The sequence below is a fragment of the Rhipicephalus microplus genome, chromosome 10, assembly GCF_043290135.1.
Source record: "Rhipicephalus microplus isolate Deutch F79 chromosome 10, USDA_Rmic, whole genome shotgun sequence".
NCBI lineage: Eukaryota > Metazoa > Arthropoda > Arachnida > Ixodida > Ixodidae > Rhipicephalus > Rhipicephalus microplus.
In genome coordinates, this window is record NC_134709.1 from 35,026,763 (window position 1) to 35,042,192 (window position 15,430).

General features: G+C 43.3%; 1 protein-coding gene across 1 annotated transcript; it reads left to right on the plus strand.

The window, feature by feature from the left end:
* The first annotated feature begins 4,000 nt into the window (after positions 1 to 4,000).
* Positions 4,001 to 9,093, plus strand: LOC119180558 (microtubule-associated protein 1 light chain 3 alpha). The gene is made up of 4 exons (XM_037431658.2): positions 4,001 to 4,249; positions 4,625 to 4,680; positions 4,785 to 4,891; positions 8,841 to 9,093. The coding sequence occupies exons 1-4, from the start codon at positions 4,180 to 4,182 to the stop codon at positions 8,998 to 9,000; spliced, it is 393 nt and encodes a 130-aa protein (XP_037287555.1). The 5' UTR covers positions 4,001 to 4,179; the 3' UTR covers positions 9,001 to 9,093.
* Positions 9,094 to 15,430: the final 6,337 nt, after the last annotated feature.

Sequence of the window (15,430 nt, forward strand, 5' to 3'; positions counted from 1 at the left end):
TAGTTCAGGATGATGGCGCAGAGTTTTTCAAAGCAGTGGGGTTTAGGGACAAGGAGGGCAAATTAGACGTTAAAGAAAGAGGTTATCTAATTGTTGGCTACAATCAATACGCCAGTGAATATTAAATCCTTCACTGTAAATGCCAGTCCTTAACCTCAATGTTTAGAGGGTAAAAATTAAACTAATTTTTGTTCACTAAGTATTACGGCTAGGTGGCGTTTGCCACCACCCGATCTAAAGGGTACAGCCATATCAATGCATCCATTCATCCATGCGGCGGCTTCACAAATGTCATGGCCTCTGGACGGACCAGCGAGCGTAATCACGCGAGCCAAGCGCCAGACCACTAGTGACAAGTCACTCAAGGAGTTTCCAGGCCTTCCGCACGGCGCGCCACCTGTACTCCATGTGACGTCACTGCTCCCCGGGCATGCGCAGCATGGCTCTCGATAAGTCACGCGAAACTGGCCAACCTCGACCAGTGTAGCTTACGCTACACAATCCAGGCAACTACCGCTGACGATGTGTGGCGTATGCGGAAGTTTTCTGGCCTTGACGAAGTTGACGTGCACGTTAAAGAACCCCAAATGGTCTAATTTCATGGATACCTTCACTAAGGCATCACTCGTTGTCATATATATCATGGTTCCGGGACGAAATACCTGCACAATTTTTGTGATCCGCACTTCCCATTTGTTACAGCGGCTAACGCTATAATCTTCGGCATACGCAAAAGCTGAGTGGGCAGATATGGCTGCTCGCTACCTGTGCTTTGCTCTTTCACGCGGTTCATTTGAAATCGCGTTATCTCAAAATTCTGCGGATTCGCTGCGGCGATGTCGCATCAGTGCGCGCGTTCAATCTGGGGGAGGGGGGTGATTCTTAAATTAAAAGAAGCTAAAAGTGAGCCCTGTAACTGTCTCTCAGGTGGAAGACAACTCAACAGTAGCTCACGTGCGATGGGGGTAAAGAGGGATCAAAAAGGATGGAGAGGAATTAAAGGTATCAAAATAGAGAGAGGCGCAGGGACAGCCACATACGGAAGTAAGGAGAAGATAGGAAAGATGGACACGGTCGCAGAAGTCCGAGGACGGGGCACCACTCAGCGAGAGCTCTTGTCGGCGCGGCGTCAGGAGACGGCGTAGGGCGAGCCAGTCGGCCAGAGGTGCACTGTCGTCGGAGATCGCGGGGGCACAAACGGTCGGCACGAAATCCAGCGAGTGATTCAAGCGCCCTCAATTTTGCCTGTTTCACGTGTTGTGGCAGCTATAGGGTTCGCAAGGTCGTTGAGCGAAATCTGTTCACGTTTGCTTGTCCGGTCGTGACACTACACGAAAATCAATAGGCGAACTGATGGCCACTGTGATATACATTTTGAATGAAACTACGAGTCTTTTTTTTTTCTTGATGTAAAATAAAGATGGTGGAATTGTCGTCTTCTCTGGCGAAGGCCACCTCTGTTTACAAGGGTAAAAAAAAGTAAGGGGGAGGGGGTTATGGGTGATGTATTGCCAAGTTTAACAAACGTGCGCAGCTTGTAACTACGAACCTGTTACAGCTGTCTATCTAATACAGAGTTATCGCCGTGATTTATTCGCCTATTGGCCAAAACCTCCTTTAATTCCTCTCTCCCCCTTTGTTTTCTTCACTTCTTTCAAACAGAACACTTGAGAGGCACCTATTAACAGTGATATTTTTATTGACATAGCCTTTCATTTGCGGGATCTGTGGTAACGCTTGTGGGCACGGTTATGAGCCACAGAAATCAATTAAGTCCCGCTAATTACCACCGGCTCACTAAAGATGATAGAAGACAACTATTAGACCAACAAACGGGCACGTACCACACAAATTTGTGGTGCCTATCAGACTATCGTCACCATAAGGGCGCCTGCAGTACATAGTGTTCCTATAGTAAGACACATATACAGTAGCTCTAGCAGTACACTTTCTGTCGCGCCGTCGAAAAATAGGTCGAGCAAAATCAGTTGTCAGTCCATTCGAGGCCTGACCACACGTACAGGTCGCAGCGCGTCAGCGCGCGGCTTCTTGACACGGCGCCATGCCTTCTCTCTACGGGAAGAGAGCCGGACACCGCGTCACAAAGCCGCGCGCTGACGCGCTGTAGCGCTTACGTGTGGTCAGGCCTTTAGTCCGACAAATGGCGTGCGCGTTATCACAAAGCAACGTTTCTGGATTCCACATAGTCGCACCGCTATCACGTGATGCTCGGTAAGCTTAAAGAGTGCTTAATTAAGAGCCGCGATACGACATATCAGACTAAGCGAAGCATTTTATGCAATAAAACTATACTACCAAGGAACCACACGAATTGCGTTGCGTTCATGTGGTTGCTTCTTCGTCCCTGTTCTGCGCGCTAAGTACTACTTTGATATTATACTACCACCTGTAACAAAGTTTTTAATAAAGAACAGGTATACAACATGTATCTGGAAGACTTAAAAAACGCAGCAAAAAAAAATGAATCCCGAAATGTTAACAGCGCAAGAACGTTTAAATAAGGAATGTGTTTGTGTAAGTCTCACGAGGAGAGCTCGCTGTTTTGTCGGTGTCTTTGAAGCGAAGCTTGATTTTGTTGTTTTTGATGTTTGTTTTGCCTTTACGACTATGCATTTACTGACGGCTGGAGGTGGACGGCACCTGCACACCGCTCTGCAGGCAAATCCTAGCCGCGAATAAGCACACGGGAAGCGCGGTGGAGAGGTCATCAACACAGAAGTTCTATGACTCTCCGGGGGGAAACGTGGAGCCGCATAGTTAACCTGCCATTGACTCCAACAAGAACAGCTCGGGGGAGATGCACTCGCAGGGAGAATACTACATACCGTCGCGAGCACGCACCCAGAGACGCGACCCTGTAGTACAGTGTACTAGTACCTGTAGTACAGGTTTACACCTATTCTTCTTAGCAAAGAAGAATTGTAACCTGTCTTCTGTGTCTTTGCCACCATCCCCGCATGTCTTCGGTAGAGAGGGTGATGCGTGGGTCTCCTTGACCACTTGCCACAAAATAGAACAGGGTTAGGGGGGGAGGGGGGGGGGGGGGGCTCACTGCTTTTCACTAAATTACACAATGAAACGCAGACGTGCACCTTCGTTATTCGAAAGTCGCTGGTTGGATCCCTGCCAACGACAAAACGACAAGTTATCTTTTCGCCCGCTTTCCTCGCATCCCCCGATCCCTCGCTCACGTCTCGCACACACACGTGGACAATCGAATTTCTCCCCATTTTTCGCATACTTCAAGGTCATGAACATTAAGCGCTTCATCAGCCGAGGTGGCAGCGGGTATGGAGACTTAGCGTCACGCCAAGCTAACGGGCGTAGCGTTGCGGGCGTCACTGCACGGTACGCTACAGTAATATAAAAAATTAGATTATTGAACTGTTTATGTGTGTAATCCTTTAATTTACAGAATAAAGCTTAGGCTCAAGCCCTTGTAAACTTGAAAAAACTTGTAATGCTCTACATTGCAATGTCAACGAAATGGACAACGACCAAATGCCGCGCGACTACATTTTTATGCAAATCTTGAAGGCTACGGTTTCGCTTGTTGGGTGCACAGGAAGTAATTTAGAAGTCTGATAAAACTACCGTAGACTTCAAATTTAAATCCAAGGTTTCAAACAAATACTCTACGAAACTTTTAATTCACTTTTTGAGAATATTTTACTCCACACTTATGTACACCGTATTTCAAAAGTAATTGTATGTAATGTGAACTGTCTATGCAGGTCTCAAAGGCTATACATAAACTCACATTTTTTAACTACTCAAGAAAAAAGTTTCAAAAGGCACAAACGTATTTTATTTTCTTCACAAACTGCGTTGATGCATGCAGCTGTAGGAAGCTCTGCTGCAACTTTGCGCAGAAATGTAGAACGAAATATTTTGACGCGAAGACGCTACGCGCGTTCAAGCATTGTCATCATCAATAAATTCAGTTGACGTCTGCCGTCGTAATAACAAACGTTATTTTCACCGTTGCAAGGGTTGCTATTTTCTTTGTTTTCGCTGGTAGCGCTGGTAGGTGTTCTGTGCGCGAGCGAAGCGGTTGGCAGGAGGTTGCACCCGTTGCACTTGATCCATTTAGGAATCAGTTGCGCGGAACTACTTCGCTGGTACAAAATTCGCCGTCGGGGTGTTTGGACACCGACAATGAGTGGTTTCCTGGAAAGTGGAAACGACAGGAACAAAACTAGGATGTTCAAGGATCGGCGCAATTTCAGTGAGTCACCCCTTTCCATCGCATCAGCTGGGCGCTTGACAACAAATGCTAAAACTGCAGTCCACGCGGAGCTTCTGCTCGCGTCGCTTAGGCAGCCTCTTTTGAAACACTCACCGCATGCTTTCCGCGCTGTTTTTACAACGAAGTGCGTGGCGTAATTCACAGGGACGCGCTGTACCCGTGACAACGCGTTCTGGGTTTCGATATGTGGCTTGCCTTTGTGAGCGTCTCTTTGAGATGCAGTCGTTAATTCGCTTTCGAAGTCGCCCATTTCAGCTCGATGTTTCGCCTTACCTGGCCATGCTTCGCTGCACCTGACACGAGTCTCCGTTTATTGCGTAGTTTCGCTAAATTAACGTCGTTTTTTGGACGCAGTTCAACGCAAGAAGGATGTCGACGCAATACGCGAGGAACACCCGTCCAAAGTCCCCGTAAGTTGAGCGACATAGCGATAATAAATCTATATTTGTTGCATAGCGTACTGATTACGCAACGAGTGTTTTGTGTCGCGTGAATGTTTTTTGCGTGCCTGCAGATCATCATAGAGCGTTACCCGGGTGAAAAATTGCTGCCCGTTCTCGACAAAACGAAGTTCTTGGTTCCCGACCACATCACGATGGCCGAGCTGGTGAGGATAATCAGGTACGAGGCCGCATGTCAACACCATTGGCATGTCAAGTGTGACAGCATGTCGTCGCTTGAGTGCCTTGCGTGGGTGCAGCTAAGGAGAAGTCCTACGATCGCGACGCAGCTTGCGTCGCATTTTCCTTTCCGGTTTTCGTTGATGTGTGTAAACAAACTGAAAGGTAAAGTAGCGATAAATAAATAAAGGAAGAAGCCATGTTGCGCGTCTTGAACATATATGAAAGCGCTGGTGATTTGTAGTCGACGTTCGTGTGAACATTTCAGCCGAATATTATTTCTCTGCATGCGTCAGACGCTCGCTCTGCCTCAGCTGACTATTCACCAGGCAGGAGCAAGCAAACGTGACGGGTCTTAAAAGATTGCATGAACATTTCTTACAAACGCACACCTTTGTAAGGTCTGCGTTTGGTGCCCATTGAAAATATGGCACACTTGTTGTACCATTTATTGGGAGCATATTTTCGCGCATACGTTGTAATGCTCTGTAGACATCAGTTTTACCTCAGTGATACGTCTGAAGGTGTCCATTAGGCCGTTTTTGGCTTGTTATACTGTTTTTTTTTTATTGTTCGTTTCTGCCATAACTAGAATTAGCTCAACTACGACACTGACTCAATCAAGTGTAAGTTCTAAGTTGCAGAATTATTTTAGATGCATTGTTTTCAAACAACAACAAATACTAGGCATAGAATTGCTCGTACTGCTGATAACTTCAGTAGAAGTGAATTACTCGAAATATGGGACATATCTTGTGTGGAACGTCGGCACCATTCAAGGAGGCATTTGAAATGCTGTACATATATTCTGTTTTTATCTAAAAATAAGCTGATGAGAAAAAGTTATTTTTCTCGTGTTAACAAAATAACCCTTTCACAAATCCAAAGGCTTCACTTTTGCAGCGAGAGGACGATGGATCAGCGATAAAATGCACAAAAAGAAAATGCAGGTGGCGTCACCTCTTTGAAGTACTCGCTCACTACCTTAGCAAAATGCCAGCTCCACGCACCAAATGCTGCAAATCTGCACTTCACCTGTGAAAAATAGCTGTTAAAGCAGTAATTATTTTTTTCTTGCCTTATATAAGTACTACACATATCAGCAATTAAATTTCTCGTTATTGCGTGAAACATTACGTTTGGCGATGTTTTGTAGTTCCTGACAAAATTTACCCTTATGTTCAAACTTTGAGCCTAGGACCAGCAAAACAAACTTTTTCATTTGTTGTCTTTATGGAAAATCCCACTATCTGAAACACTCAAGAAGTGCTTGACATCATGAAAATGAAGTACTTGGATGGACAATTTATGCAAATTATACTTGGATGGGACAGTGGGGCAGTGGGCAGAGCCAAGATGTTTTCCTAGGTTCTTCACAGAGTAAGGAGCCCAGAGAGCAAAGATATTTTGGGCCAACATAGCCTAAGCACGTTGAGATCCATGACATTGCTAACATGACATTGCTATGTTATGAGAGACATATTTCAAAATAAAACTTGACGTGAGATTTCAAAATAAAACTTTTTTTTGTCTATTACTAAAAATATGATGGTGAAATAACTCATTTTTCAAATCATGAATTATTCTTTTAAATTGATTCATTGTGTAATCTTAATGTCTCTTTAATACCACACTGCATATTACTTAATATTGCTGTCTTTACATTACACACGCATTCACATTTTATTCTATGCAAATCATGCAGTAAGAGACGTTTGCACAGACAACCAGTGCTGCCTTCGCAGCGACGAGTGGAAAAGCAGACTCTTAATGCGTCGTGGCATTGCTCATGGCACGGCAGCACAGGGCGTCCATTTTTGTGGCATAAAAGTAATTGCGTCTTATGCAAAAATGGTCAGTTTTCTCCTTCAATGTTGCTTAACTAGTACTGACATTAAATTCTGAAAGCAATATAACTTATGGCATAGATTTTTCTGGACACGCAAGCATCATCTGCAAAATGTCAATGGCCGATATAACTGAAAACATACTTAAAAGGAAGCTGAGGCACAAAAAAAGGAGAGAGAGAGAGAGACTTTGGAGCCTGTAAACACAGTTTGATCGCTGCTGAATTCGAAAAGCGATGCCAGAGCTCTCAAAAATGAATGCAAATAGCACTCTTGGGCGAAAAACGGAGGCCACGGGGCTTCTTGATATGCTGAGCAACGCTTTGAGATCCTCGGTGGGCCTGTTTATTGATATGCTGAACATCGCTTTGAGATCCTCAATGGGCCTGGTTATCTGCGTCAGCAGCACTGCTCAAGTGTGTCGACTTCAGTCTGCTCTGGCAACGACACAACACGAGTTAGCCACATAGGCTGCAGTCGAAGATACGAGAGAAGCTTGTTCAGGTAGTGCTTGGCTGTTTGTAGGAAAGGAGCGCACATTTAATGGGCTGGTGTCTTTGTTGGACATAATATTATTGAGACCTAACAGACAATCATGCCAAGGAATGTATAGGGGACAATATTAAAAGTAAAGGTAATTTAAATGTGAAGAGAGGAAAGTGGACAAAAAGTAACTTACCCTTGGCAGGGACCAAACCTGCGGCCTTCGAATAAAGGGTCTGATGCTCTATCAACTGAGCTACGACGGCGGCTATCCCCCTCATTCACTTTATGGCGTATATATGTGCATATAACGTGGGAGCGTCAGTCAGCGCAGCGAGTGTGGAACACTTTTTTTAATATGCACTGATGGGCTTATTGGCTAACCATAGTCTTTTGATGAAGTAGCACACAAAAGCAAACACACACACACAAAGGATGCAAACATAAGCGCAAACTCGGCACTTGTGTTCGCGTTCTTTATGTGTGTGTATTTGTGTTTCCTTCTGCGTGCTGCTTCATCAAAAACGTCTTATTTGCCTGCTTGGCGTCACATTCCACGGAACTTATTACGGGCTGGCAGCTGACCAATAATTCCTTGTATGCTACTAGAAGGCACCAAGTCTGCCAGAGCGAGACCCTCTGTATGAGAAAAGGAAAAAAAAGTGTACATTTAAGGGCTTGGTTTTTTTTTTCTGTTAGACACAGCATTAATGAGATCCAACAGACAATCATGCCATAGTATGGGGGACATCATACTTATTATCTTTTTGACATCATTATTTCAGATATTGTAATTCAGCTCCATAACTCAGCTTTGTTAGGCTTACTTGAGCCTTCATCGCATTAAGAGTCCTCTCGCGCGATTGGGACCACTGGGTGGCGAGAACATTTCATCGGTCCAGCGTGGCTCTGCTAAAGCAGCTAAAGATGAGGTACCGTTTCTACGCCCACACTTTCGGCACACTTGTGTGGGTGCAGCAAAACAAACTTTTCGTTCACATATTCTAAAGCTCCTGCTGCAAAAACTGCAAAAAAAATTGATGACATTGTTGACAATAATGTTGGGCCTTGCTAACCACAAAGTTTTATGGAATTCTAAAACCTCGTGGGCTTCCCTTCAATGAATTTTAAAGTAAATGCTGTGCAACTCCAGGATGAAGTACACCACCTCCAGACATTGACAGCAGCTTGCATTGAACGTAAACAACGATCATCCACCTGCATCGCGAGTTTGTGTTGGCTGCGACACTCCTTACGAGCACTTTCTTAGTGACCTTTTTTGACATAAAAAAGGGGGCACCTCCTTCATGAATGTGCATGCGAGAGCAAAGGCTGACAGGCAGTGCACTTTTAAGGGGTCCTGCATGTTTACAACATCAGAGGAAGGAGTATGGCACCACACAATTTTCTGTGCTGATCTGGCCAAGGTGTCCATATAATTAAATGTCACACACTCAAGCAGGCTAGATTTATAGCTTTGATGAGTGGGTCATTGACTCCTTATTTAAACAGAAAAAATAAGGTATAAAATTTTAGTGACAGTGCTCCTTAAAAGTACGATGTGAAAATAATTAGACTGTGCAGTGCTTGCCTCTCAACATTGCCGTTTCTGCATTGCAGGCGACGCATGGAGCTGCATCCGAGCCAAGCGTTCTTCCTGCTCATCAACCAGAACCTTATGGCGCCCGTGTCGGCCACCCTGGGAGACCTCTACAATGAAGAGCGGGACGAGGACGGTTTCCTCTACCTGACATACGCGTCACAAGAAGTCTTTGGCTGAAAATTGCACATTTAACTACTCCCTTTCCCCCCAGCCCCCACAGAGCGTTTAATAAATCTACTAACTTTCATTTGCTTGCGCAAATTTTACCAACCTTTGCGTAAACGTGTGTCCTTTTGGTGCCTGCAGAACGGTGACGTGAAGCGGCAGATTACATTTGTCAACAGAGTCCCTGTGCACTGTCCATTTAGGATGTTAAATCCTTATTTTGTGCTAAAACCATAATATTATCCTGACGCATGCTGTTGGGTGTGAAGCGTGTGGACTCGTTTCGATCATTAGTTTTTTAACAATAGTTGACTTGTTTATAACTAATCTCAACCTTCAAATGACATGGAGAAGAGTTGTATGCTGGGATTTAAGTGATCATATGGTCTTAGACCTGTTTTGCAAAGCAAATGTTGTCATGCGTAGAAAGTATGACATCTACTTTCAAGCAATCGCACAAGCCATGTTATAAAATTTTCGTGCAGATCTAGCCAACGAAAACTAGAACTTGGTCACTTCTGAAGAAAATGTATACAGACTGTTTCTACAAACATTCTGTGCTATATATAAATGGCACTTTTGTTTACAAAGAAAACAAACACTCGGAGAGTAAGGAAACCATTGATATCATTCGAGATGCACCCCCCCCCCCCCCCCCCAGGGGCTCTGCAACACTTTTCGAGCATGGTCATAAAAACTGCACAATCAATTATAGCTGCTCCCGAGAACAGGCGAGCCAAATATTTAGTGCAGCTCGTGGCCTGGAGTTCACAAAAAATTATAAAAGTCTGTTGAAAATTTTTTATATCTCGACAAATGAGTGAAGACGCTCAAAAAACGCTCTTAGAAGGCCATCTATCAGCCATTGGCTGATTCGAACATGGTGCACTTGGTCGTTACAGAGATTGCTGCGACTTGTGCACGCTCTGAAGAAGCTGCGTATTTGAAAAAAAGAAAAAATTGTTCAAGCTCACGAGGCGTGAGTGATGTATTTTCTTTGCCCCTCCCATCCCTTCCTGTTTAGCTCTTTGGAAACAGGAATGTTCTTGGAAACAAGAATGTTGTGTTCGAAATTTTTCTGGATTTTACCTAGTCTTTTCACAAAGTAAATGATGACATTTTATTTTAAATTTATGGAATAAGAGGCCATGCCCTGAAATTAGTCAAATGCTACCTTTCCTCCCGTAAACAACTTGTTTCGATGGCCGGATTTAGATCGACCATGTGAACTGTGGCATGCCACAAGGCAGCATTCTAGGACCGCTACTTTTCGATATAGATATTAACGATCTCATCACTATTGATGATAATGCTTGCTTCATAATATATGCGGTTGATACGACTGTATCTTTTGACGGGCATAACTTTTGACGGGGAATCTGGGAACACAGGAGAGCAATTTCTTTTTAAAACTTGAGGAATGGTGCGACACAAATGTGCTGAATAATAACGTTAATGAATTCAAGGCAGTCTGTTTTCGCCCCCCCCCCCCAAATGTGATTTTACCATTAGCCTAATATTCAGAAAATTAACTATAGGAATTATTCCGTCTTTCAAATCACTAGGAGTATATTTTTCAGAACACATGCTTTGGGACCCAACATATTCACCCTATCGCCACAAAAGCCTCCCAAGCTATAGGTTTGATATTGCGACACACATACGTACTCCTGTATAAAATAAATGTGCTTTTGTATAACTCATTTCTTTTTTTTATATCTAAATTACTGCCCATTAGTGTGGGCCACCACAACCACTACAAAATTAAAACAGATATCTGTCCTACAAAAAAGAATTATTCATATTACATTTAATATACCTTATGGAACTACTATTAAGCACCTGTTTAACAAACATAAGATCACAGACATATTCCATCGACATGCTTACAAACTGTTATACACTTAAATCGTTATAGTTTATAACAAGCTTTGCGTCCTTGCATCTGTTTGAATCTCCGTATCCACTCCGACAGATGACAGCTTGGATGTTGCCTACTGTATGAACAGACTACAGTTACGAGATGATTAATTACAAGTTACCGCTTCTTCTAAATGAACTGCATGACACGAAAATTTTCCTGAGAAACATTTCTAATAGTAATCTACTTAAATTTGCAATTGGTCTCTCTGCCATGTAAACTATTCCCCAACATTGCACCTTATGTCTGTTTAAGTGTTGACACATCTGATAAATTGCTGTCCACTGACGCTATTACATACTTTATGTTTATATATCATTACCAATTTGTTATTCTATTTTTATTGTGCTAAATCCTTGCCAGTGACATCTCTGTGTGCGTACTTGTAATCTTGCATCCTTCATAGATTTGTATAACACTTATGCCGCAAAATGAAACGCGTGGAAATGCGCTTCCCCCATTCTTCTCCTTCTGCGTTGGCTTTTTTACTTTATAGTTTTCGTCTTTCTCTCTTTTTTGTGTTACTCTCTCGTGGTCACAGATTATTTCAATATAATGGTGTTTGCTGCTGCTGTTTACTGTAAAAAATGCGAGACCTTTGTCAAGCGTCTCTCGCTTTTAGTCTCACACCTTCAATCAAACTTAATTGTATAGATGTAAATAAATTATTATTATTATATTATTATCATGTGGAGCTCTTTTAATGTGCTCAAAACTAAGCACAAAAGCTGAGTTAACATAAGTGGTACAGGGCACTGCAAGTTGCAGAATTCAACAAAGGAGTAACTGTTTGCAATTATAGTTACGTATAAAATGTAGTTGTGTTGTCATGAATTACAACAAGAGTCCCCACAGGGGCGTCTAAGCAAGGAGGCATTCGGTGAATGGCGTCGCCACGGACCTGAGCCAATGGGGGGGTTTCAATCCCCTCCCACGACCCAGCGTGCGTGGATTGGTTGTGTCCGAGTAAAACGGGGGTCCTCGTGTTTGAGCCGATGTCGAATGCACCCTTGTGACCGTATTTTGATGATGTACGTATGTGGATGATGTGCAGGTCGGCTGTAAATCTTGTAATATCCATGTGAGTGGCAGGTCCAGCTTTGTTTGAACAAGGTTTCGAAATGGGCAGATGAAAACAGCTTCAGACTTGATAACAAAGCATGGTAATTTTACTTTCCAGAAAGAGAGGCATTCACCGCAACCCTAACATTAGCCTACATGGTCAACATCTGCCTGCAAAATGGAGCACAATTTCCTAGTCCTCATTCTTGATGTTGAATTTCGTTTCATGTCTCACATAAAATACATAAAGAACAAGTGGGTAAAAGCTATGAATATTCTAAATATATTGTCATGCACTACATACGGTAGTGACAACACTTGTCTCGTGAATCTGTACAAGACTCGTACGCTCGCGCCTAGATTATGCGGCGATAATTTACCAGTCTGCAACACCAAGCGCCTTGAAGATGCTTGATCCTGTCAACCATGTGAGCATTCGCCTTCCTACGAGTGCTTTTCCCACTAGCCTCGTAGAAAGCCTGTACGTTGACTCAAACAAGTGGTCGCCCCACCTGAAGAGATCTTGCATGTCTTTTGTCTATTATCTCAAAGTGCCCGCAGACAAGGAAAGCCCCTTGCCCTACACAATCGGGGATCTGTCAAGTTCTGTCCTATTCGACCACCATCCTTTGTTACAGCCCTACACCGTGCGAGGGGCCTAGCCGAGGAAACTGGTGTGCCAGTTTTTTAACATTGCCTGGTGGCTCCCGCTACGTGTCTCCCGCTGTGGCAGTGGCAGATTATAGATCGTGATGCGTCTTCCATATAAGTTGCGAAGCAGGCGTCTATCGCACATATCCACACATACTTTCTGGAACTTCAGCACAAATACGCTTTTCCTGAATTCTTTACAAGTGCCTCAAAGGCTCACACTTCGTCATACGATGTGATCGGACAATCCTCTCTGTATGCTGGCATTCTGCATCCTAATACAACCACCTTCAAGGCAGAAGCTTATGCTATACTTATGGCTATTAAACAATTAAAACTACAAAAGGCAGCAATATACTGTATACCAACTCCCTGAGTACGGTAAAAGCTCTGAAAACGTTCTGAAAACACAAAAACTCCATTCTTGTCTCGCTTTACTCACTTTTATGCACAGCCTACATAAAACAGCACGTCGTAGTCTTGTGGGTGCCAGGGCAATGCGAGACACACGAAAATGTCTTGGCGGACCAGTTAGCTACATCCGTCAACGAAACTGCAGCCAATACATTGATAGCAATCCCTGTGCTTGACTTGAAACCTTTTCTCCAATGAAAGCTCAGCGCCTATTGGCAGAGCAGATGGAATTAAAATGCACATCAAGCGGCAACTCGGTCATAAGCTGTGAGTATCAAAATCGCGTCACACAGAAGTTACACTTACAAGGCTAAGGACAGGACACAGGCACAGTACACTCTCTTTCTTACCTTTTGTCTGGTGGCAATCCACCTTTGAATCACATATGTGGTGAAGAACTTGCCATACTTCACATCTTAGTCCTGTGCAATGAACCAGACATGCTCTGAAATGCCATTTCTCTTTACCCCTGACCCACAGCAAATATTACTTCACTGATCAATGTTCATCGGTAGGGATCCGCTCTTGAAACACATCATTGTTCCTATTTTTAAGATAAGTACGTACCTTTCATGTGATATACCCAGGCATTCCATAGCACAACCTCTGAAAATAAGTCGGCGCTGTTGTGGCTACATTAAAAAAGCACCTGCCTCGTGGCCCTTAGATTCAAGGGTGGTGACGAGGTCTTTGTGCTGATGCCGTATATTTCCACCATGGTTTTATTATCACGGCCTTTGCCATCCACTTTCACTACATACATTTCACGTCACTTTCATGGTTTTAATACTTCCATGTTTTACCCGCCTTAGCATGAGGAATTGTGAGGTCCTTATGCAGCCACTTGCCGTAATCATCATTCACGTCTCTTGTTTCATGACTTGGTGCTCTTTGGCCAACAAATGGCCGTTGCCACAAAGCACCAATCATCATCAATTATAGCACGAGTGTAGTAGAGAAGGTGTTACCTTAAGAGACAAAAAGAGAGCAGAGTGGATTAGGGAACAAACCGGGGTTAAGGATATCATAGTTGAAATCAAGAAGAGGAAATGGACATGGGCCGGGCATGTAGCACGTAGACAGGATAATCGCTGGCCATTAAGGGTAACTAACTAGATTCCTAGAGAAGGCAAGCGGGTTAGGGAGAGACAGAAGGTTAGATGGGCAGATGAGATTAAGAAGTTTGTGGGTATAAATTGGCAGCAGCAAGCACAGGACCGAGTTGACTGGCGGAACATGGTAGAGGCCTCTGTCCTACAGTGGACGTAGTCAGGCTGATGGTGATGATGGTAATAGAGAAACTTATGAGGCTAGTCTATTGTTTTGACATCATTTCATGTCCTTTATTGATTCAAAAAAAATTGTAGAAATAAAGGAAGGCAAATGCTCTTTTCTTATGAGCTATGAAAATCTTCACAGCTTAGTAGAAATTTTGATTGGTTACCCTAGTTTCTTAGATAAACCTTTGTATTGCACTAAGACTAAACATGCATATGCGAGAGGAAATGGTGCAACGATAACATATATGATCACTTTGCACAGATAACTGTGGTCCTCTCGCTTGCATCTGCATCTGGGTTATATAAAGCCGAGCACTTGTAAAATTGCTCGGGCTTGGACTTCCTGAAAGGTGTTCCTGGTAGGGCTCATGTAAACGACAAGTGCTCGTCGCTGTTGAGCAATTGCCATATCATCCAATCGCTTGACCGAAATTTGGTGTAGTGTCAAGTTTGAAAAGTAGAATGCAAAGCGTTTTGAGCACGTGCCACTGCAATGCTGCTCTTCGCATGATCTTAAGCATTATACCATATTTTTCACCAAGGTTGAGTGCTGAACCCTGTATTGCCTCTTAAGCCTTTTCATTAATATTGTAATGAATTTTCGTGTGATAAAAAAGTAATTTAATTGTGGTGAGCATCATCTCGTAAATGTAATTAGAAAACCACAATTAATAGCACTAGTTCATTACATTCACAGTCTGACAACTTTGTGAATTGAACAATTTTGTGAATTTTTAATGGTGGCACAAAATTGGAACAGCATTGGTGGTGTCGCTTAAATTCATGATGCCAAAGTAATCTACTAATTGTTGTAATTAGTTAATATTGTACATCTCATTAGTTACTGTTAATGGTAGTAAGCCACTGATAACAAAAAGCTACACACTGTGGCAGCGTATATGGCAGGGAATCTCGCTTCTAAACACAAGAACATGGGATCAATTCTCAGCCACAACAGCTGAATTTCGATAGGGAGAAATTCAGGAACACCACATACTAGGATTTACATGTGAGCTTAAAGCAGAAGTGGTCAAAATTAATGCAGTGTCCCCCACTACGACGCGACGCATGATCACATCATTTTTTTTGGTACTTCGAACCAATATATTAAAAC

Bases quoted from the DNA above. Each gene is read 5' to 3' on its own strand.
- LOC119180558 (XM_037431658.2), top strand. From the start codon at position 4,180: ATGAGTGGTTTCCTGGAAAGTGGAAACGACAGGAACAAAACTAGGATG. The intron at 4,250-4,624 runs GTGAGTCACCCC...TTTTGGACGCAG, and splicing joins CAAGGATCGGCGCAATTTCA to TTCAACGCAAGAAGGATGTC. The intron at 4,681-4,784 runs GTAAGTTGAGCG...GCGTGCCTGCAG, and splicing joins AACACCCGTCCAAAGTCCCC to ATCATCATAGAGCGTTACCC.